General features: G+C 39.2%; 1 protein-coding gene across 1 annotated transcript in view; it reads left to right on the top strand.

Annotated features, from left to right (window-relative positions):
• Nucleotides 1-518: 518 nt before the first annotated feature.
• SPATA6 (spermatogenesis associated 6) overlaps nucleotides 519-24,615 on the top strand; it is a 38,013-nt gene continuing 13,916 nt past the window's right edge. The window contains exons 1-10 of the mRNA XM_058842777.1: nucleotides 519-671; nucleotides 5,327-5,464; nucleotides 6,827-6,875; nucleotides 7,592-7,633; nucleotides 8,971-9,095; nucleotides 13,317-13,397; nucleotides 15,223-15,501; nucleotides 17,101-17,188; nucleotides 18,807-18,847; nucleotides 19,929-20,104. Of these exons, the coding sequence (XP_058698760.1) occupies nucleotides 624-671; nucleotides 5,327-5,464; nucleotides 6,827-6,875; nucleotides 7,592-7,633; nucleotides 8,971-9,095; nucleotides 13,317-13,397; nucleotides 15,223-15,501; nucleotides 17,101-17,188; nucleotides 18,807-18,847; nucleotides 19,929-20,104 (1,067 nt within the window). The 5' untranslated portion in view covers nucleotides 519-623. The remainder of the gene's footprint in view (nucleotides 672-5,326; nucleotides 5,465-6,826; nucleotides 6,876-7,591; nucleotides 7,634-8,970; nucleotides 9,096-13,316; nucleotides 13,398-15,222; nucleotides 15,502-17,100; nucleotides 17,189-18,806; nucleotides 18,848-19,928; nucleotides 20,105-24,615) is intronic.

The raw sequence follows: 24,615 nt of genomic DNA, 5'->3' as shown, positions 1-24,615 counted from the left end.
ATGAGCTTGCAGACAAGTCTTCAAAGATGGCACCACTCAGAATATACCCTGTGCACTGTGTTTCACACACAGAGCACATTAAAATGGGATACCTGAGTCACAAGGGCCCAGATGCCTACAACACTATGCAGGTGAATTAAGATAAAAAGGAAAGAAAAAAAGGAAAGCAAGCATGGAAGTCCAGCGCTTTTTAGCTATTTAAGCCTGGAGCTGTGTAAAACTTGGTTCAGTTTCATACTGGTTGGTATACTGAAGGCCGTGCCACGGTCTCGCTGAGACAGTGGTGTTGGGCCATGGGGTGGGTACGGCGACCACAGAGATCTTTTCCAACCTGATTCTGTGAGTGCAAGAGGCCCTGTGAAGAGCAGTGAGGAGCTGAGTGGAAGGGGACATGGGCACTCGGGGGACACGTGTGGGCAGGGCCAGCACGGCCTCTCACCAGTGCAGCGCGATGGCGGCGAGTGCGGGGCGGGCGCGGAGACGGGGAGGGAAGGGAGGGGAAGCCGCCCCCGAGCAGGGCGGAGCGGCCGCCGCGGGCCGGACGCGCCCAGGTTACCGTGACAACGGCGTCGGCCGAGCGAGCTGCCCGGCCTCGGCGGACCCCGCTGCCCGCCCGTCCGCCCATGCCGCGGAAAGCGCTGCGCTGCGTCCTGCAGCTGGAGCTCCGCTCGGTGAGTGCCCGGGCCGCGCTCCCCGCCCGCCTCAGCCGGGCCACGGCCGGCAGGAGAAGCCGCGCTCGGCTCTTCCGGCATCGCTTCCCGCCCCGCTCTCCTCTGCCGGCCGCCGCCCCGGCGGATCTTCTGGGGGGCTGCTCTGGGCCCTGCTGCCGAGCGGGGGCCACGCTCCGGCTGCCATTCCAGCCGCTCTGTGTGGGCATCCTCCAGCAGCCCCCGCAGAGGTGTTGGCAGCAGCCGTGGCCCTCCGCAGCTCCTATTTTCCTGTGGAAAAGTTGTGGGGGTGTTTGTCCCTGTGCCCCCGCGCTTCCGCTGGTGTTAGCCACAATCGTGCCGCTTTAGAATTCTCACTTTCCTGTGGAAAATGTGCGCTTTATTTTCAAAGCACACTTGGGGAGCTGTAGGCTGTAGGGAAAAGCACTCTCGGGAAAAAAAAAAAAAAAAAAAACAAAACCAAAACAAAACAAAACTCAAAACAAAACCCAAACAAGTCCCAAGAAAGAGCGGCTTGCTCATGGCATATGCTGCCCCGTGAGGGGCGGGATGTGGCTCTGGGCAGCTCTGCCTGTTCCATGGCAGGGAGTGAGGTCAGAAAAGTGTGAAAATGCAAAATTTTGACATTAATCATGTTAGGATTGTAGTCTTCGCACTTTGCAAAGTTTTCTACTTATATCCAAGTTGGGAACACAGCAAGGAGCTGTAACATTCTCCTGAAAACTTTGCAGAAGTAGCTGTGTTAGGCTGCGCCCTGTTACCCTGGAGTTGGTGGCTTCATATGTCCCGGTCCTGTAATCCAGAACAAGCGCTGCCATACATTTAAGAGTATCTGCTGCTGAGAGGAGAACACGAGATGCCACCCACAAAACTCGAGTGCAGATCCAGGAAGTATATATGGGGAAATTGCCCAGGTATTCCTGGTTTCTTAGCTACCCTTGTTCCCAAACTTGAGTGGCTGCTCTGAAGCAGAGCTGTGGATTTCCACACATGGATGGCAAGGGTGTCACCCTGGCAGTGTTGCTGTGCTGCTGTCTCAACAGCTGGTGTTTGTGTCCACAATGCCAAGGCCTGCTTGGTTCCTGGAGCGGAGCAATGTGCTTTCCTTTTCTGTTCCCGCTGGCTGTGCCTGTTCCTGTGCCAGGAGTGAGTACAGGGAAGACATTTCCCCAGGGTCAGGTTTTCCGCTCTGGGGTATTTGTTATTTACTCTGCTCTCAAGGCTACAAATTAGAATGGAAAGAGACTACTCTTACACAAATGTCAGTGCTGGCTTTTCACTTAAGGAATTATTTCTTTCCTTGGCTTTTGCTCACTTGATGTGTTTTTTGGGCAGCAGTTCTTTCATTTCCCAGTTGATCTTTTTCAGCTAAAGCAACGTGGTATTTTTGGTACTGTTTTGTGTGATGGACTCACCAGCCTTCTAATAATCTTCGGGATGCGAGCTACTCTTCCACTTTGAATTTACATTGATCAGAGCCAGAATTGAAACCTATAGTCCAAATGGAGACTTGCTTTTGTCTTAGGTGATGTAGGGGAAAAAAAGCCCATCTTTCATCCATATACCTTAATAAGAGTCAGAGTCATAAAAAATATTAAAAGACATGAATCTCAGTATGCAGAGAGGAATGTTCTTAATGATAACCTCAGCTTGTTTTTTACACATTATTGATGCTATCTTTTGGCCAGTTCTGTACCACCTTTGATACTAACTCCTCCACTAATTATTCTTACCTTCTTCATCATAAATAATAATTTCTTATGGTACTATATGATATTCTTTATCCAGAAAATGGATTTTCAAGAAAATGTAGAATTTTGCTTGGTTGATCCGTTTTTATGGAACATGCCATGCTGTGATTTTTTCTAGTGATGTTTTCATCCATATCTTATTCTTTATTTTTGAATATTTAAATATTTTTATCAATGGAGTCATTAGTTTTCAGATCTCTCTTTCTGTCTCGCATGGTCCTTACGTTGGTTATTTTTCAGGAGATTCTACCTTCCCTGTTTTCATTACATTTCATTTAAGAAAAATTACATTCTTTCACAGCATGTCCTGAAGATGATTTAGCCTCCCTGTGGCTTCTTGGTCCAGGCCTAGTGCATATTGGGTGACTTTTGTTTCTATCATTTAACATCATTGAGTTGTCTTTTTCTCCTGTGTTAAATTTTATTAAAACGAAGACAAAACATTCAGCTGTGTTTGGGACATCGATTTGTTAGCTTTCACATCTTGGCTGATTTATGCTTTGTCCATTAATTCTCCCTTTGTTTGCTTTATTTGTGACCAAAGTCTTGTCCAAATTTCTGATCTATTTTCTTGCCCTTTTTACAGTGCTCTGCGTATTTCTCCATCCTCTTTGAAGTCTGTCCAGTTGTGTCAGAAGTTCTGTCCTCTTTGTTTTTCCCTTGCTTTAGGATACAGATGAGTTTTGCTCCCTTTGACTTGATGAAATTCCAGGATCTTCTCTGATCTCAGTCCACTGGCTCTTTGGTTTGTCTTGCTGATAGTTTTCTTCATTTCTCTTTTCAAATGGAAGGCCTTACTTAAAGACTTAAGTAGTTTTTTAGTTTGGTTTATCCTGCCATGGGCTGTTTGTAGTAGGTGCTCCAGAGGGTTAAGATCAGTAGAATTCTGTCCTTTTCCATGAGCTTTAATTCAGTGATTTCTTTATGGCTATTTGTGATGTCCTGGCAGTGGGGTTGGTGCACATTTTCCAGACCCCTGGCAACTTTTATCAGAGATGTCCAGGATAACACTCTCCTAGAAATTCCTCATGCTCCTTGGGGTTGCTTGTGAGGTCAGTTAATTGCATCACTGATACCCTCTTCCTTAGCTGATCCATAGATAACACTATTAGCGTCTTTAAAATAGTCCTTTATCCTGCTGGAGCAGTCTGCAGTCAGATGAGTGCTTCAGTTTCTCTCCCAAGGGTTATGCAGCTCTGCATGTTACAGAATAGGTGTCATGAACTGCAGGTATGCATGTGTCATTCATTTTTGGAACTGCTTTAAAGTTACACGGTCACGTAGATTTGGGGTTCCAGCCCAGGTAATGAATTGTGCAGTATGTCTCCAGGGTAGTAGAATCACAAGTTTCCACATGTGCTATCTTGGTCCACATGCTCATTTGTAAGAATTTGTTCTCTTTTTACAGGATAGCCAGAAAAAAAAGGCACCTGTTGTTGGCAGGTTTGCCCCATTCCAGCATCTTCACATCTCTTATTTTTATCTCAATAGACAGGCAAACATTGGTTCCCTTCTCTAGGGTGAAAGGCACAAAACTCCAGCTAAAAATGGTTGTAAATTCTACAAAAATGTCGAAGACAAAAGTGAGAAGTAAAGCTGCTATGACATGTACTATGTAGTTTGGGGGATCTTTCCTTGTATGAATGAAATCTGTCTCTCTCACTCCTGTTCACACTTGCAACTGCATGAGTGTCATACAAGCTGTTTAATGCTTGACAGACTGTTTCAATTGGGTTATCCATTATTCTGGCACTTGTCTTGTAGATTTGAAGCCCTCATTTACATGGAGAGGAAATCCTTTTTTTTTTCTTCTCAGGTATTTATGAGTAGAACTATTTTTTACCTTACACTTTATCTGTAGTGATCTATCACACACTGTTTCCATTTAGTTCTTGCACCTGTTTTCCTGCTGTTTATGTAGTTTTCTTTTAAATCCAGTTAGGATTTCTCAAGTAAAATGTTCACTTGGGAGTAGGAGACTGTAACCAAACCACTTATTTTAATTGCCATCACTTTCCTCCTTTGTCTTCCTACCTGGCATTTGAAAGTCTGAACACTTTCTCCAGAAACCTTATGTTGGAAGAGACAACCTTGTATTTCTAATGCTGACATAAAAGAGCATGAGACCTTAAGAGAAAGGTGTCAATTTTCTGTCAGGGAAATAAAATAAAATAAATCCACGTGGCTTGGAGAAAATAGCAAATTGTTTTGTAATGAGTTGTGTACATTCTTGCAATCAGAGCTTTAAAAACAGACTGACTTCTTACTTAAAGAATTTAAGAACTGTGCAGAGAAAGTTGAGAGATATGTGGCAGCCTGGCAAGAAGCCTTCCCTGCTCTGAGTTTAAAGATGGCCAAACTTCCCAGAGAAAGGAAGAAATGTGTCTGGTAGTAATGAGACAACAGTTGCTTTTTCTCATTTGCAGAAAATTTGCCAATAAACTTGTTCTTTCTGGTGGCTGGACTGAATATGGATATCTAAGCATGTAAATTTATCACGTGCATTCAGTTAGGCTGAAGTTTGGGTGGGGTTTTGTGTGTTGGGATCATGTAGACTTCATTCTACATGAATCTTCATATAGAAGATGATTATGCCTTACACAGTCAGCACAAGCCTTTAACTGTACTAAACTGGCCTTGGGTTTCAGTTTTGGTTGAAGACAATGGAGTTTGTTTACTTAAGCAAGAAGAATTTGGTCCCAATTGTTTTAAAATGGTGATTTTTATTGCTGGCCAGTCAGTACAAATAGAATTGCTTTAGAGAATATTTTTTTTTGCTCTAGTCTGTTATATCCTGACTTTCACAAATCAACCATTTCAGCCCTGACTGTTTCTTTTTATCTTGAGAACAGCCATTACTTGTCTAGCTAAAGTTCAGTTTGTTTAATGAGTGTGTTACTTCTACAGATAACTTGTCCTGGAGTGCTGCTGAAAGACAAACAGGAACTTTATCTTGGAGTCTTTGTACTTGGGCAGTACAACAAAACTGAATGTGTCCCTGCAGTGTTCCCACTCTTCTTTCAAGAAAGACTAGTATTTGAAAAGGTAAGATATGTCAAGGGCCGATTCAACCCAAATAAACCCCATCACAAATTCCACAAAAATTGTCTGCAAAACCCATGAGCACAAATAATCACACTGAGAGCAGAGCAGTATTTTACCTCCTGCTTCTCCTTAGCACAGAGGAGGGGTGTGCCTGTATTATCAATATGGGGGCTCAAGAATTATGTGTACTGAAGATTCTAATGTATGATGAGACTTTTTAGGTGTTAGTTGATTCTTTTGTGAACTGTCCTTCCTCAGTGTCTGTTTTCCTGGCTTGAAAGGGACTGAATGTTTTTGTTCTAAAAATTATGGCAAGGTGAAGAACAGAGACTGTACAATATAGGAGAGGCAACTCAATTTAGTAGAAAGATAAAATAGCAACTCAAGCCTTTTTGGTGACTTCTTACTCCCTTTGAGATACTTCTTTCATGGTTTGTCACCAGAATTCCCTGATTGGTACTCTGGCCCTGTAATTTATAGTTGTTTATCACATATTCTGAGTCCCTACTAGCTTCATTATTAGCACCTCAGGGATAATGAAACCCAGTATCTTACAGATATGATCTGGCTTCTTCACTACCTATGAATAATAATACTTTGCCCTTTCTAGTTCTTTTCCTTCAAGCATTCCCCAGCACTTTGAAAACCAGGCTGAGTATACTTGTTCAGGGTGATGCTCTGGTGAAATGGATAAGAAACAAACAGTGATAATTTCACTACCTAAGAAGAGTAGAGAAGACCATCATTCTTTAAAGGCAAACATAACACCAACTTCTTAAGGGGAATGTACTGAATGCTGTTTTCAGTGTAATGTAGAGGACCTCCATCCAGTGCAACATCCTCTCCTATTCCCTTCTATCTCTTCACACAAGATTCCATTAAAAAAAACTGAACAGGAGACTGAAAAGTCACCTCTGTGAAAACGAAGCTTAAGGTGTTACTAATAAATTAGAGAACATTGATCTATCAGAACTGCAGTACATTCAGCAATTTATGTTTCTCCCTTGAATTTTTTTTAGACAGTGCTTACCTTTACATCTTCAACTCTTCACAATAAATTATTTCTGTTATTTACATACAGAGAGGGAACTCTATGGAGAGAAACAAGAACTGCTGGCTTTCAATGAATTTGATCATGTTCCAAATGATAATTTTATTATCATTTATTTTTCCAGTGGGGATAGGACTCTTGGAAACCATCTTGGCAAGGAAGAGCATTGATTTTGAGGTGGTTTTTTTTTTCCTTCTCTTTCCCCAGTGGTCCATTTGAATACTTTGACTGTGCCAGTATTATTCCTATTATTATTATTATTATTATTATTATTATTACTATTGTTATTGTTACTTTTGTTTCTTTTTCAGGCATTTGCTAACATAGTTGATCCTGGAGACCTTATGAAGTTACTGGAGTGTATGTTTTTTTTTTTTGTGTATTATATTGTATCCATTAATGCCACGCATATAGGGGCTCTAAAGATGTTTTGGAGGTTTAAAGTATGTGATAGTTTTTCTATCAGGAGCCTGTTCTCTGAAAAACTAGTGGGTAATCACTATTATCTAACAAAATGCCTCTAGAAATGTATATTACATTCTTTGGAACAGGAAAAGGATTAAAAGCCGTAAGTGATTGAAAGTTCAGCTGGTTATTGGGTAGTGGATTTATTTATGTGGTTGTTTATTCGATTAATTTTCAAATTATAGAAGAATAAACCTCCAACTTTTGTAAAATTATTATTTTCTTTTTTAAGAAAGTTGTCTTGCTACATGCGTATAATGAATTGTGGTAAGAAAACACTGACCCAACCTCAAACTGCAGGAGTATGCACCCTCACATGGGAGTTATCTGTAAAGGGGGAAAAGCATGCATAATCTTCTTTAAAAGAGGACAAACTTGGCAGCAGATAGAACTTACTAAGTCAGATTTAGTGTTGTCATTTGTACCCTGCTAATGCCATTGTGTTCATCTATGGTATTTATGCAAGCTGTACTTAATTTTATCTTATTATTGGTGTGGTGGAAATAGTGCAGTGAAGCTTAAATCATTGATCCATTTTTCTGGGGTTTTGACTATGGGAATTTTCATTTTAGTGTTTTTTTTAACTCATGAAAAACTTTTTTCCCTTCTAGTTGACACAGCAGTACTTGAACTAATACAGCTCGTTCCTCCAGGTATTGTATCAGTCTTTTCATAAATTATGCAGTTTAATAGGTGAATTTCCAGGAGGACATTGCCCATTACAACACAATCACTTTTTCTAACACACAAACAACATAGAAAGCACTTCAACAAATAGTCCTCTGAATAGAAAATATTAATAGATCAAGAGGATCTCATTCTTGAAAGTGAATAATAACTGAATATTTAAATGTACCATACTCGGGCTTAGGAAAGTGATAGTATTTTAAAAATGGAAAATAAACTGAAATCATCCAGTGCATAATTATTAACTGCATCACAATTCACTTGCAGAGAGGCTGTCTGTGAAATTTCAGAGTGCATAATCTTGTTCTCAGAGTGGCACTTTTTTCCTTCCATTTTAATGGTGACCATTGGGAAAACTCTTATCCTCACTATAAGTATTACAGGTCTCTTGGGATGTGTGAAGATAATAAATACCGATTTGTCATACTTCTGTTATTGGTTTGTGTGATTATAAAAATCTATTTTAATGAAATTCAAGTGTTCCCATGAATAATGTAAATCTGCATTTTATTGGAAGTAAAGTCAAGTTTTAAAGAGGACTCATTTGGAAACTGTGGTATTAAAAGCATTCTCTGTCACTTGTCCTTAGTACTTTCAAGGAAACTACTGCTTCTCTCAGGTGACTTATCAGACTGTTTACTTGAAGAAATATAGTGAATTGGGATTTTTTTTGTGGGAAGGTAAAGGATCTTGCATAAGGAATTTATATTCAGGGCTGGGACATAGGTGTGATACAGCCCAACATAAGCTAGCAAGATGGCTGCAACAGCACAAGTTACCTTTTTTTTCAATAAGCCCTGAAAGGTTTACCTCTAAAGAAAAGCTTTTTTTTTTTTTTTTTTAGAAATAGGAAGCTAGAGTATTGAGAAAATCTTGAAGTAATTATTTTGCTTTCTTACTGCTATTACTGTTCTGTAGTATGCAATGGTAGTTTTTCATAAGGAATTGGATACCATTAAAAAAATACTGTTTTTTTTCTGTGGCATGGAAGGGAAAGAAAGAAGAAAAGTCCTCAAAAGTTCCCTGAAGAAAACCTTTCATGTGCCTGTTATAGAACAGTTAACACAATCGTCTTTAATTTTTTTTCCAGTAACATTGAAGCATAGTTTCATAGTAGATTCTGCCCATTTTTGCTGCTGATTTAACTTGATGAGATTATTTCCTAGTGCTGTAGGAGTTTTAGAGCCATGCTGTTAATTTCTAAAGAGCAAAATTTATCCTGGTTTCAACATGGCTCTGTGTGTGGTGTCTGTGCTGTGCAGCTTTGTCTATTTTCCAATTAAAGTATGTATTTTCTTTTTAGTGGGAAAAGTTCTGGCTACGTACGAAGAAAATACAAGAGATTTCCTGTTCCCTGACCCTAAGCTTACCCATGGGCACCGTGGTTTGGTGCGTGAGATTTTAATGAAGAGGTCCCCGTCTTTCACAGTGAGTGAATGTCTGTGGATTGTATTTATGACACAGTCTGCTTCACTGAAGAAACCCCTTGAACTGCTTCAAATGAAAAGCGATTACTTCTGACAGATTTTGCCATTTTAAGGTGTTGAATGTACAAATCCACAGTTGAACTTCAGGGAAAGTATAATCTTTTTTTCAAAATGCTTCAAGAAATTATTTAATGTGAAAAAGTTAGTTTCCACTTGGTTTGCAGTGTGGCACCATGACATGTCTCCATTCAGTCTAATCTGTGATGCAGCTGGTGGCTGAAGGGATGCAGGAAATGGCATATTGACTTCATGGTTCTCAATAGAAGCCATGCAACCCTCCTCCTTGGTCCCTCTCCCTAGCATTTTGGAACAAAAGCTAATTGACAGAATGAGTGCAATGAATTAATGCTAATTTTCTGGAGATAAGGGCTCAAGTACATATTAAATGAAAATGAATTAATTTCACATTGCCCTTTCATGAAGTTTGACAGTTGACTCTTAATTGTCAGCAGAATAACCCGGGAATGCACTTTAAGGAGGATGGTGATGATGTGTTTTAAGGTTTTTGTGGAGTTTTACGGGTGGATTGGCAGGACATTTGGAAAATAACTCAATTACCCTGTCCATTGTGGTTGGACTAAAGGTACATGGGAGGAAGGAAATGCTGATTAAAGTTCACTCGTGTCTTTTAGCTGGTGTAGTCTTTCCCCTAAAAGGGCAACCTGGAAACTGCCCAGACACTTGTAATTAGAAGTGCTAATTTGGTATCTAATGCTGTGTTACATTTGAGTGAATTAAAGTTGTGATTTTGTGCTGCAAAATGTCTGATTCTGCAGTAGTTTAAACTGTCCCTGCAAAAACAACCATTATTTTTTGGCTGTAGTATCTCTTTGCTGTGGCTCATCCCATGCATCGTGGTGCGGCTCAAGAGATGGGGTGGGACTGTTTTGCTTCCATACTGCTCATAGAATAGGTACTTTATTCCTTTGTTGAGGAAGAATAGGGAGGTAGTAACAAATGAGGTGTAACAAATAGTAACAAATTAGCTAAATGCTTTTAGATTTTTTGTGAACAGAGTATATAGTGAGTCTTCATAGAAGCAGAGCTGCTAGAGGAGTTTGATGGGTTTTGTCAAACTGAGTTCTTTAAAACAAAAATTACATATTTTCTAATAAAGAGAAGGTGCCATAATTTGTAAGCTGTGAGGAGATCTGGTCAGAGTAATTTGGATGTGTAGCTGATGAATGATGACACTGTAGTAGCTTTAAAAAGTTGACTGCTGTAAGACACAAACATCCATATCCTTGGGAGCAGCATAAACAAAATCCATCTCTGCCCTGGAGCAGGGTCTGCAGAAGCCTTTGTTGCTCCATTCCATTTCCATAGCTTGAAAGTACAGTTTAAGTGAGAATTTTGGCATAGTGACCCCCTTTTCAGGAATAATGCAGAAGGGGTGATTGATGGCATTGGAGGGAGGCTCCCAAAAGGAACTTCTTGTTCCTCTCTTCACTTGCCAAATGGAATAACTATGGAGGGATTTTTACCTCCAGTAGAGATGCAGTCTCAAGTGCCTCCATCTCCCAGTGTTCCCTGAGCTTTACTGGCAAGTGCCTCTTGCTGAGTCTGTCAGCACAAAGTGCTGGATGTGAATGCTAAGCAAAAGGAAGTGTTAAACAAGGTCGTGAGAACCCTCCCATTATTCCTATGCTACTGAAGCTATGTTCTTCCCACATGAAAAGTTATTTATAGCCAGCTGAGATGCTGAATATTTTTGAATGGCAGCTGTGCTTCAGTGGCACTTTGATTCCAAATAAATTTGTCTTTTATTAAAAAAAAATAAAGGTAGCAACAGTAAGGTTACGGTTGTGGAGTTCAGATAGGCAGTGACAAGTAGTGTCTGATTAACACTGCTAATCTGCCAGTTGGAAGGAATCCCAAGTTGAGAGGATCAGAACTCCTCCAGAAATCTGGCACTTGGCTGATAATGTCCCTGGCTAAATGTCTTATGAGGTTTACAAACTCAGTGTGCATACAAGACATGTCTCGAGTTATCTCTCCTGGTCCAGTGTTGCCCAGCTGAGGCTCTTGCTGGCTCTTCTGTATTTCTCTGCAACCTTTGCCTTTTAGAATATGTTTATGCCTGGACTGTGGTAGTGATTTCTTACAGATGTTCTTATCTCTGTTCCCCACCTTCGTGCAGTATTTGCCACATTACTTAAAACAGTTTCTTTTTAGTTATGTTATCTTCCATTAACAGGCCAGTATAAGGCCTTCTGTTATATTCATATATACTTTTTTAAGCTAGAGTTGTACTTGTGTTCCTTACAGTCAAAAGCACGTATTAGACTTGCATTCTTCTAAATATGAACCACCTTTATACTTTTTTTGTGATCAAATTGATATTATGTCTCTTCTGTTGAATGATTGGTGCAGAACTGTTTAGGACTGCAGGCACCACCAAGCCAGAAGCAGAAGGGATCCCAAAAACTTTCCAGCTGGGTTTTCATTTACAGATGTGTTTGGGGCTATATGATGGTCTTTACATAATTCTATGTTGAATATCCTACAGCAATCCCTGATCTGGGAACTGCAGAAAACAGAGCAAATCCTCTGATGGCTTTGGCCTGTGAGTTGCTTTTGACATATCCATGCTTGTGCATTCAAATACCATCTCATATTCCCTCTCCACAGACTATTTCTCTGAAGAAACCATAGTTTGTGTAATTGTTTAGGTATGAACACTTAACAGTTTTGTCATTATTTCCAGTCTCTGTAAAAGCAGTAGGTGCTCTATTGTTGTGTTTTATAGTAGACTTACTAATTCTGATGTGTCCTTTTTTAAATTGTTGATAGCACTTGACAATTCATTAGTAATAAAAACAAGTTGATTAAAGATGATCAGGCTTAAAACCCCTTTTATGAGCCATAACTTGACTTGATTGAATCCTGGACTTTGTTAATTGCTGTGACTGAGCTTTCTTAGCATTTTAGTCATTTGATTTCCATAATCTATCCTGGGGCCAGATCATGTCCCATAATGGGAAATCAGTGTTTAGGCAAGTGGTAGAGAATGGTTTGGTTCATCAATAGACTTCACTCATGAAGTTCCTGCGAATTCTTATGGATGTAGGACAGAGTCACAAACAGACCCAGCTCCCTTTCATGTCTCAGTGATTTTGTGTGTTCATGTGCACAAATGCCTGTGCATTGAGATGCCTCAGGCAGCAAATTCTGTCCATGTTCAAAGAAGAAAGAGTAGAAATTTCTGGGGGCACTTGATTCTCTCCTGGATTCTGAAGAGCTGTATAGGACACACATAGATGATTGCCACTTCTTTATAGCATATGTGGCATTTAGTTCTTTTATGCCTTTTTTAATGCTGCTATTTGGGAAATAATGCTTGTGTGTTGTAAGCCCTGTCCTTTACACCCAGTAAATTTGGAATGCATTAGCTGATGCTCAGTGAATAGAAAGAAAGTAGTTGTCTGAGGTGCTATGTTCCTAGCCATGGCTGCAGTAAAAGGTGAGTGGAACAGAAGCTGCTAATCATGTAAAAATGCTGGCCATTGCTGTGTGTGTGCTGTGCTTCACCAGGAGGCCCAGCTGGACCCTACCGATTCTAAGCGGGACAATCTAGGGCTGCCCCATGGACAGGAGGGGATTGTGAGCAGGTGGAACATGGTTATGGAACAAGGGAGGCATCCACAGAAATCAGACTACTCTCAAGATTACAGAATGAAGGGTGTTCTTAGTCATACTGTTACAAAGAAATAGTTATTTGCAGTGTGATTGACTGATTAAACAAAATGTTTTTACAAAAGAGTTGGCACAACTGAGATTGTTCTCAAACAAGTTTGCAGAGTTAGCATTAATGAAACTTCTAGAGCATGACTGAAATTTTTATTGATGCCATATAGCATGGCATGAAAAATCTTTAAAAGTGCTTTTGACAAAAAAAATGTATTAAAATAAAAGTCAGACCTTAATTGTTGCACAAAAGCAGAGTAATCATCTGTAATTGAATTGTCAGAAATGCAAATGTTAGCATCTTGACATTTACCATTGCTGTTCTGTCTTTTCTAATTATCTTTATTAAAGGCTGAAATTAACAAAGGAAATGGCTGAAAATTAGGAATGGTTTGTTACATTAGGTGACATTTACCTCTTTGATACCCTTTATCTTGAGTTGGAGCTTGATGTTCAATTATTGTCTCTCTTCTAGGGAATTGCACCAAAATTGAGATTTTCTACAAACTCCCTTATTTCAGACAGTCTGTTAAGCTTAGGAAGGAGTCACATACAGGTTAGCACAATTTAATTGTTTACAATGTAATTTCTAGATTTAATATTGATAGCCTTGCTTCCAATTTTTGCATGTGCTGCTCACTTCAAACTTTCCTCATTCTTTTGTTGTGGATAAAGCAGGTATCATGGGTGCTTGACAACTTGATTAAATTTTTAATCAAGTATGAGTAAAGAGTGGGTTTGGTGCATGACAGTAGATGCTGAGAGTTCCTTGAATCTGAAACAATTATCAGCTGCTGTGTTCTGTGATCAGCTGAAGTGTCAGTCTCTGGTGTATTTGTACATGAGAAGATGCCTTCTCACCATTTGTTACTGACATTTAAAATTAAAGACAGTGAAAACTAGGTGAAGTTAGAGAAGGTACATTATTAAACCGAACCAATTAATTTAATTGTTTTCCATAACTGTATCATTGACAGTAATGGAAATGCAGATTTTTGTCAAAAAGGCTATCACCTATATTAATCTGGAAATGCTGCTTTTGCAGCAAGTAAAGTTAAAGGTGAAGTATCACTCTTCTCTGGTCTCACAGATTGGAATTTTGGTTTGGATTTCTGGCACAAGCTGTCATGTAAAGTTACTCTTACATCCTCCCTTTTTTGCTGTACTATTGAAAAATGGTGCAGCATCACTGAAGGAGAATGGTTGTCAGGAAGGATTGTGTGCAAAGACACTTAGGTGACTTTAACTTGGTGGCACTGCTAATGATTTCAATGAGAAGTTTCTTCCAAATTTAGGAAATGAAATGTATTGAGACAGAAAAAGAACTATAAATCAGTGAAAATTGTCATTGTCAGAAAAGTGGCTTCAGTGAAGGTGCCTTGAATAAGGGCAATTTGATTGAAAATTTAAACTGTTCCTAAAAGTATCCATGAATGGCATCTCAGATTTGCTTGTGTTGCAGTGAAGGTCCAGTTTCACAAGTGGTGTAAGCCAGGAGCAGCACTGCCTGCTTCTGATGAAGCTGAGATTAGTCTTAGAGAATTAGGTCTGGCTTTGTGTGGGCCAGGTCCATGCTGGACCTGTGGGAATTCAGAGGAGTGGTGGGAGCGGTCTCTGTGCTGCCAAATTCACATTCTGTCAATACAAAACAAGCACACGGCCTCAGCCTCGCTGGTGGCTGGGTGTGGAGGGAAAGGCTTGAAGGCAAGCTGGACTTTTTATTTCTGGGTTCCTCTGAACCAAAGCAGTGTGTGTAATATTCAGATTTAGGGCTAATGTCAACTAGCTCCAGCTTGAAAAAAAATTCTGACAGGAAGAGTATTATTTTTTTCAACTAAACTTTACACTGTAAAGAACTAGTAAATTCACCATCATTCAAGACAATATGAATTTTAGAGAATGTAGTTGCACTTCTTTTGGAGCTTTAGGCAACTCTAAATGCATATAATTTAAACTATTAAATGGGCTCCTATTTTAATTTATGCCTTTTATTCAAAGGGTAAGAGTTTTATAATAAAAGCTTAAATAGATGAAAATATGCCTCAAATCTGTGTATGGCTAATTCAGATAAACTTTGTGTTAAAGGAACTTGTGACGCAATTCAATTTAATTTTTACAATCTCCTCTAACTGTGAGAAAGCTAATGAAGTATCAGACACTTAACATCTAACATGTAGTACTAGGTGTTTAACCTTTTGGTTCCAGAGAAAATGGTAAACACATTGTTTTTTAAATTGCTGTTTGCTTATAGTTCTGTGAGGGGAACTTCAGCTGCCATGACATCTCTTTCTGGTAAAATTATTAGTTCCTTGTTTGCATTATGTTCAGCGATCTTTGTCCTACACACTGTCAAATCTGATAATTTCTCTTCTTCACTTCAGGCTGATATGAACTGGGTGCATCATTCAGCCCTAAATGGAAAAATGCAGACAAAGCTACCAAAGAAAAGCCCTCCTTTGGCTGAGAAGGGCAGGCAGAGCTCGGCAGTGAGGAGCTACGAGCAGCCCACCATCGCCTCCAAGTCGCACTCCCCCTCCCCGTACACCAAGCGCCGCATGTGCGAGCTCTCGGAGGAGGCCAGGCAGAGACTGGCCCACCTGAACCTGGGGCCTCACGAGTTCAGGAGAGACACTGACAAACCTCCCTTTGTCATCAGACGGGTTTGTATTCGCTCCAAGGTGCTTCCAGCTTAAGCTCAGTTCAAATATTGTTCTTTCACTAAATTGCACTCCAAAAATTCATTCAGCTCTTAGTTTAGATGAATAATTTTTCCTCTCCTTAAGAGTCTGTCACAGAATGATTTAAATGTAAAATTAACTAAAATAAAATTTCTTTTATCCGCTTTAGTAACAGACAAAGATCAAATTCTTTCATGAATATCTTGGTTAAATTCTCTGAGGCCCCATTTCTTTTCTTCCAGCACACTAGACAGGATAATAGGTGTATAAATTCAGCTTGGAAGTAATTGATATTAGTATTAAAAAATCCTGAATAAGACTTTAAAGAAAGAGTGTCTAGTCACATTATGAACACTTACACTTCCTCTCTTTCAACTTTTTTTTATGTTGGCATCCTGTGATCTTTGGAACACTTCCTTTGCTCAGAGCTACATCTCAAACACTTTGACTTAGAGTTCATAACATAAGAACATTTTGCCATACATGAAAAATTGTCCTGAAATTAGGTACTTATTTAAAAAAATTGTGTGTAACTTTTAAAATCAGAGAGCTACGTCTCCCAGCCACCTGGAGGATAATATACTCATTTTTTTCCCCCCTCTTAATTTTTCTTCGTATTGGAACAATTCTCTGTTTTTAGAAAATCACTTCAAATTTGTAGGGGCAGAAATGAGATTGTTCATCTTCTGTGCTGTGACATTATGATTTCTCTATAGTTCTGGGCACATACCACAACCAGTTAGATGATCTAGTGGTTGAATAGTTTACTTCTACCTTTTTACCTAGTATCAGTACTAATTAATTAATAATATATAGTCTCAAAGTTTAGAATTCTTTCCAAAGTTTATTCTACATATAGCTACCTTTTAAAAATTCAAAACAGCCTGAATAAGTCATTAATTATTCATCAATCTACTGTTTCTCTCAAATATTTTTCTTTTAACTCCTTTTACTCAATTCTTCTGGTTTTTGATCTATAGGTGAAGTTCATAGTTTAATTATAGTATCATTAACACTGATTATTGATTTTCAATGCTTGGTTATGTTTGCACAAAAAAAGGAGAAAGCTTGTCTCTTAATTCAGCATGTCCTAGCTGTCATGGCCTTTCTAGATTGAGAATTCTTCTTTTAGGGAATCTTTACTGCTGAGAACTCTTTTGGCCTGGAGATTTTGTGTTACACGAAGATCAAAATTGGATTATATTAAATGTAACTTTTTAATTAGGAAGCGATTCAGATCTCTCTTGGTGAGCTCTGAGCTGTTTAGAATAAATATGAGATACCAGGAATTGTTTAAAAAGACTGCAGACATTACAGATGAAGGAGAAACTATCTGTATTTTTCCTTTCTTTGAACAATAGGACATTCAGAGTTTTCTAGACCTTTCTAGCACCATTTCTGTTTATGCACAGTAATGCTAATAATGCACACAAGCCAAGTGCTATGAAAATAGTCTAAAATCATATTTAAATAAAGTAAAATATTTTAGAAAGTACTAGTTGTGGTCTTATGAACAAAACCAGAAAAAAAAAGGAATTGATACATCTGATACTGAGCATTTTAACAGTATTTTTGCTTCAGGTTGGACAACCAAGTCCTGGCATTAAACTTCATCCCTGGTGTTCCCTGCGAGAAAGCACAGCAGAAGTCTGGCCCAAGGCACCCCATGGTCAGTATTTTCTACTACATATCTCATTAATGCTTTTGATTTCTGCAGGTAGTAGTTTTATTTGGGGCTTTTTATTATTACTTTGGTTTTTTATTCATTATGAAAATGTCAGTGTGTGATGGAGAAAAAGCTGTTAGTTCTTCCTAGGAAAAGGAAGAATGCTGAATAAATTACTGCTTCAGAGGGTGCCCTTGAACAGTTCTTTACCTCATGAAGCTTGAAACATAGTTCTGCATGATAGGAAAATAGGAGGAGAGAATTCCAAAGCTCAGACGAGTGCTCTGTTTCACTCTACTTTTTTGTTGACTTGAATGGTGGGGAAAATCTGCACCATGGTTTGTGGGTGTGTTGATCAGACTTGGAGTATGGATTATGTTGAAGTTCAGGGGCTCTATTCCTTCAAAAATTAATAATGCTTATTTCAGCAGTATCTGTGAGCAGTGAATCAGTGATTTACCATTATTAATGAGCATCCAGGATGTGTTGCAATATCTGCTTTAGCATCCTTTGGTATCAGTAAGTGAGAGTTTAATAAAAAGTGTGGGACCAGAAATTTAAGAAAGCACCCTAAAACTTGATTTTATTGCACGTCTTATAATATGAGGGTTTTAATGAATCTCATCAGTATTTGTTTATGTGTGCTTTGCCTCATTTTTATTTCATTTCCTCACTAATTATAATTTGTTATACAGCAAATCATTATGAACGTGTTATTTTACATTTGTTCTTTGTCGTTGCATTGGGTGCTGGATTTTAAAGGTTTCACATCCCCTTTGGGAACAGATTTGCCAGTCTATGATAGCTGGATAATGGAACAGACCAGATCATCTGATACCATTGCACACTTACAAAATGAGCTGGTGGTTTCTGGCCAGTATTTAGGAGACCAAGATCTACCTCACTATTAATATCCAGAGGATTCTTTGGTCACCTGCCTGTGCCATGGGGCTTAACTGAACTTCTGAAAAGAACAGATCCCTAGGATTAGAAATCTTAATGCAGACAATACAGTTTAGTCCCTTTTTGCTTTTCCTGGGTCACAGGGCTGTTCAGTACAAACTGGTATACCAGATGAAGAAAGCAGATTTAATGTCAGCTCCTCAGGGATGAGGTGCATATTGACACTGGTGAAAAATCCTAACCCAGTATGGGCCTGAGTGTTTCTCCATGGGTTTCCCTGGGCTTTGTATTCATGTTTGTGAGTCAGTGGTGAAGGAAGGAATGTAGAGGTGATAGGAGGAGGGAGAGATGCTCACATGAAAATTTTTTCAGAGAGGATTAGTAAGGTAGAGGAATGTACATGAGAATTTTTGGGAATGGTAGAGCCTATTTTGATACTGATTTAAGCAAAAATAGTGTAACAAAATGTGTTACTTCTGTCTGTGCAGAAGATGGTACCTACACTGATTCATTATTGCAAACACTATTCCATTCAATGGGAAGGTACGGTTTTCAGCTAAAGAAGGTGATTTCCTGAAATACAATGAGGCAAAATAATAAATCATTTTAGTTTTGTTTGTGAGGACAGACAGGATGCTTTGTAAAAGATTTCATAGAATTTAGGAAATGCAAATATCTTTTTGATTTCTTCTGTCATGGACCATTTTTCTTTCTCCAGATCCTTCCCCTCTCAACAGCTACAGACCCAAGAAAACTGAAGTGAGTACTCTGAAGTGTTTTTGCTTGCACACTGTTTTTTGGGAAGCTCCAAGCTTCCCAATCTTTCTTGGATTGTCTAGCGTAGGTATTTTTAAAACTTTATCTACTGTAGTATCAAAAGCAAGAAAAAGGATATTTTACATCTGATCTAGGCTGGTTAAGGTCTGCTGACAGATTATTTACAAACACTAGAAGGAAACGTAGCACTCTTTAAAGATGCTTATGCCTGCACATACAGAATTTGCTTTTCCTTGGCATTAAGGCTTGCAGCAAAGCCAGAGAGGAGCCTTTAAAGGTCATTAGCATTTGCCTTACCAGTTATTCTATGAGCATTCTTCATTCTGGAACTGTGTGCAAAGGTGGCACTGGCACTACTAGGAAGTCACTGTTGTGTTATTTCACATCCTTTCTTTTTCAGATTTTAGCTTCTTTCTGTATTGAAAGAATCGAAAGATCAATGTCAGGGTTGGTTTGGGTCTGGGAGGTTTTATTATTTATGTCCTCACTTAGTTGTTTTTGCCTGTGTTCCTGAAGTACTGCAAAAATAGTGGGTTTAGGCATTTAGTTACGTGTGCCATCCTAGATTTCCTAATGGCTGGGAAAACTGATGATAATAGGGAGAAGGAAAGAAAGAGAATTATGAGGGTAAAGTTTGATATATATGTTAAGCACACGTTTCTCAGAGTCTAAACTTTTATTACTGAGGACTGTAGTTCTGTTTACCATGTGAGTCTAATATATTGTGCTGCCACTGGATTGTTCCATGGGTTGTTTAGACTCTCAGGCATTATTCTGAATCTGTAAGATTCCTGGGAAGGGTAAGCCTTTAAGTTTTGCAGAAAAGTTGATAAAAGGGCTCTTGCAGTAGTTTCACATAAGATGGTGTGTTAGTTACCAACAGATTCCTCTGAGACTTGTTGGTTTACTTTAGGCCATGGATTTTTGTATGAAATGAGGGTTCTTGTTCTTTCCCCAGCAGATAGATATTCCTGAATGACTATTTCAGGTTGAGAAATAAAAGCATGAAAATTGTACATCTTGATATTTGTAATAAATTTTAGTTTGGTGGGGTATTTTTCAGGCGAAATCTACCAGTGGAAAAGGCTTGGACAGTTCTGCTCTTTGCAAGGAGGATGTGAGCCCAGATCCATCCAACAGGGAGTCCCATTCTGCTGCTTCTTTGGAGCATTCAGCACCTCCAGCAGGTCAGGAGCCTTCTCCAAGTTCTGTGCTGAATCGATCTTCTCTGAGGGAAAGGTAATGCCCTGGTTTTGTTTGTGACACTCTGGACTTAGGAACATGAGACAATGATAACAGTGTCTGCATGACTGTAGTTTGCATGTTTGGAAGTGTGAGGGCTGAAAAAAAGACTGAAAAATCTTCCTGCAACAGCTGTGTTGTTGTTTGACTTTTGCTGTGTTTGCCATCACCTCTCTGCTTGATGATTACAGTCCTAGTAACATGGCAGTGAAAATCTCTGGAATGGTGACACCCCAGATTTTAGGCTGCCAATGTCCATCTGGAACAGAGAATGAATAAATCATCACTTAAATGAATCATCACTGTTTCAGATGTGATTGGAGTCTCAGGAATGTAAATACAGATATGTAAAAATGGCAAGTAAACTTTATAGTAGGTACTTGGAAATGTTTTTTCCATCTGACTTCTCACAGGTGTTTTTGAGCACATACTTGGGGCTGTGCTGTACTCACGTGTGACTGGAGTGCATAACATGCTTGGGCTAGCCTTAATCTACTCAGTGTGTTATTTTCAAATCTTTTCACTTTGTTGACATCCTAAGATTTTGATTTTGATTTTTTGAGTTGAAGTGTGGACCTCTGGCACTATTCTGTGTAAATTAATTGCTATATTTCAATTATTTTTCTTAGCTATGTCCACTGACCCCAGTGGGACTGTGTAGGGGACAGTTTAAAATATCCTTTAATTCAGTTGATTTCAGTCCCCAAGTTAATATTTTGGGCCAGTTTCCCAGCTTCAGTGTCTTATGAGGGTGGAATGGAAGAAATGTCAAAAAAGCAGAAAATTATTTCATGCTTAAGCCCTCCAGTTCTTCAAGGAGAGTATTTCCTGCTTGCAGCTGAGTAGAACATGTTCTTGGTGCTTCTCTTGTACATTCAAATAACAATTTATTGGTTAGCTTTCTGGGAACAGAAAAACTGTATGCAAAGCTAGTCCTGAGTAAGCAAATAGATAAAATAATTGGGAGAAACTAAGGATTAAACTGATGACCTGTCCTAAATGCTGAAGATGTGCTTTGGTGACCAGTTCACACTCTGTTACCATTAGTACCAAGTAAGTCAATGCTTGCAGGTTGCATTTTGCAGCCTACACACAGCCTAATGCTTGTTTCCAAAACAGAAAAACTGTCTCAGTTTTTTCTTTAAAAAGAAAAATGACAGATGGCAGGTGGGGACTGAATTTTTAATACTCACAAAGATCAAGTTGGTGTTTTAACATCTTCCTCTGCTTGAAAACTTGTTTGTTAGTTGTTCTGTGTAATAGTGTATCTTGAGAAGTGTTACACAGAGATTAGGATGTATCTGGGGTTTGAAGGAGGTTTCTTTGTTGTCTTGTCTCCCTCCCCACTCTCCTCTGACAATGTTTGTGTATTAGTTACCCATATCTGGGGAGGAGATATTGTCATGGTAACTTTTTTATCCTTTTTTCAGCTGGACTCCTTTTGGAGGGATTTGGGCTAAATTATATAGACATTTTATTTAGAGCTGATGGGGTGCCTTCTATTGATAGCAGGAAAGTCTTGTATGTTGTGAGCTGATGTTACATGCATAGTAATTCAGTCGTCTGCCAGTTAATCTTGAACTTGTCTGAATGTTCTTGCTTTTTTCTTTATGAGCCTCTCTCCAGAAGAGATTTCTGATCTTGTGAAATTATGTTTTTTCTTCTTATTAAAGCAAATGTTCTCAGCTCTTCAGAGCTGTAACGTCTCTTTATGTAAAATATGTAACCATTTACTTCTGTCATCAGAAAAAAAAAATCAAAATGAGAAATAAAGGGCATAGTCTAAAAAAAATTGATCTCTGTTTCATGCTGCTGAGATAACAATGGTTTTAGCTGATTGTGTACTGAGAGTTATACTTGGAATGACAAACATGGTTTAGAGGTCAATGTTTGGAAATGCATGCAAACACTGCTGTTCAGATCATAGAAATACAGAGGAAATCAGTGCACTGAAAGAAAAGCAGTGTTAGTGTAATTGGAAGAATATGGAGTCTTATCTCACAGTATTTGTTGTTTATTTCCTCAATTTTATTTTGAATTACAAAGACAAATTGCTTAGCATATCCAGGCTACTGTTTTTAATGCTAGTCAACCCACAGTCAATATGAAACTTGACTCCCCACCTCGACCTTTAGTTCCCTCTTTTCCCTTTCTTATTTAAAAAGTAGTATGAAGTGACTGTCTGCCTTCTTGGGAGTACCTCCCAGAGCCCTGCTGTGTGGTTGTTAAACCACTGCAATACTTTTCAGTGAGACAGAAATTGGGGTCTTGTGCAAGGTCCTCTGAGCCCTTTTGTATCCTCCCTGGCAGTTTTCAGTCCCTTTCTTTGAGCATGCTAGAGACACCACAAATCAATCCTCTTCCCCTTTCCTCTGGGATTTCAGTCAGAAGCAGAACTGTAAATAGATTTACTATTGAACAAGACAGCCAAGTTTTGAATATTGATTTTTCATACTTTCTTTTTACATTTTTCTTTATGGAGGCATTTGCTGATGTTGGAAGCTGACACTCAGCAGAGTGATGTGGCCAAACAACCCTCCAGAGGTCCCTTCCTGCCCTCACCATTCCATGATTCTGTAGGTTTGGCTGCAGCTCCTGTGCAGACCAGTGGCACCCCCAGACCCCCGAGTTTGCCACACCCTGTGCCCCACAGTGTGCCAAGGCAGTTGTTTGCTTGGTTGTGCAGAGATCAGTGGCCTGATGTGGAAAGAGTATTCATGCTCTGCCCTTTCAGTGCTGCTTCAGGAAAGCAAAATTGGAGTCCAGTCCTTGCTTTCATGGTGCACAGACATCCTCATGCACTCCTAGAAGATGGGGTTTTTCTTGGGGACTTACAAGCTAAGCCTTCCTTGCAGCACTGAAACCTGCAGCAAACTACCTGTCAGAAAGAAAAGGAGAAATAGTGAGATGGATTCCATAAGGTCAAGAAGTCCTTTGAACAGAGCTGTGTGCTGGCACAAGAAAAATCCTTTCCTCAAGAGACTACAACAATCATGGGAGTATTTGACTGCTTCTGTTATGTGAGAGGCAAAGCTACTTCTCGTGCATTTGGGATCAAAGGAGCCTTTTTCCTACTCTGGAAATAGCTTGCTTCTGCTTTTGTTTCCAGATTGAAGTGCAGTTCGATAGCTTTTTTCATGTTCTCCTGGTTATGCTGCTGGTATGTGATCTTACCTGCTATAAAATTTAACAAAAACCTGAGTTCTCTTTGAAGTGAGACAGAGGTTAAGTGTCTGGATTGGATGCCCTTCTGTAATACTCCTCTATTGTTTTACTACCATCTTTTCATATTCTCATTTTCCTAGTCCTAGGGAAATAACAGCGTGGAGTTAGATATTGGCAGTGATAGATATAATGAAAGATACTAATAGATATTAATGAAATACTAGATCCTATGTGAAGTCCTTGAAAACACCAGTTACCAGAATTTTTGGCTTCAGTGATCTTGAAAACGATCATGCCAGGATCTTGGGGGTTATTTTTATTGCACAGCAAAAAGCAGAAACAGGTGGTTCACCTGGTATTTTAGAGACTGGCATGCATCCTGAGACAGGGCTTGCTTCTGTGAGAGGGTATGCTTTAGGAGAGCTTTTGAGAACTTCTGCTACAAAGTAGAACACTGAAAAATATTGCAGGTTTCTTAGGAAAAAGAAATCAGATCAAGAAATCTCAGGAGAGCCTGCACCTTGGTTTTCTGTCTGTTTCTAGCCATTTAAAAGTCATTACTTCTGATTTTTGGAATTTACTTTTGTAAGAATGTTTTGGGTTTACCAATCTCACCTCTTGGGAAAGTTTATTTCTTTTGTATCCTTTAAATACTAACTTCTGGAATTAGCACTTGAAAGTCAGTTATTTCATACTGCATTCTGCAAAAGTGAGCAATACCTAACCCTTCTTTCATATTTTTGACCAACATCTGTACTATTTGTCATCTGCATTGGTTGATTTTGCTGCAGCAGTAAGTAAATTTGAAATTGATTGCTGTCAGAGCCATTTTGTGTATAAATTAATAAATTCAGAGAAGATAGAAGGTAATGGAAAATCTTGCAAAGAGCATAAGGAGGTGCAGCCAATTTGTGACATACTAATGATTTAGTACCAGAATGACTTCAACCTTTTGGGAGCAACTGCTTAGCTGGAGTATTGACTTTCATTGAAATTTCGGAAGCTGTCTGCCATTAAGTTTCTTTCTACATGATGTATATTGCCACAGTTTTAAGGGCTGGATATGAAAAGGAAGAGGAAAAAAGCATTTACCGATTTAAGAACTCAGCACTGAACGTGTCACAAGTGCTTCAAGGCCCAGCTATAAACAGGGCTTTTGAAAGTAAGAGGAGCTACATAGAAAGCATGAGAAATTTTACCTTTTTTTTCCTGTCTTGGTTTAGAGGGAGAGAAAATTGGTACACAGCTGAGCTGTCAGCTTCTGCTTCCAAATATTTAGGCTTCTGTGCTCTGATTTAAGGCCCTGTGTGTGTGTGGTTGTTCCTGCTTCATAGTAATATCCT

This window comes from Poecile atricapillus, chromosome 7 (assembly GCF_030490865.1).
Source record: "Poecile atricapillus isolate bPoeAtr1 chromosome 7, bPoeAtr1.hap1, whole genome shotgun sequence".
Taxonomy (NCBI): Eukaryota; Metazoa; Chordata; class Aves; order Passeriformes; family Paridae; genus Poecile; species Poecile atricapillus.
The sequence above is the reverse complement of the archived record's forward strand: the minus strand, read 5'-3'. Positions and strand labels throughout refer to the sequence as shown.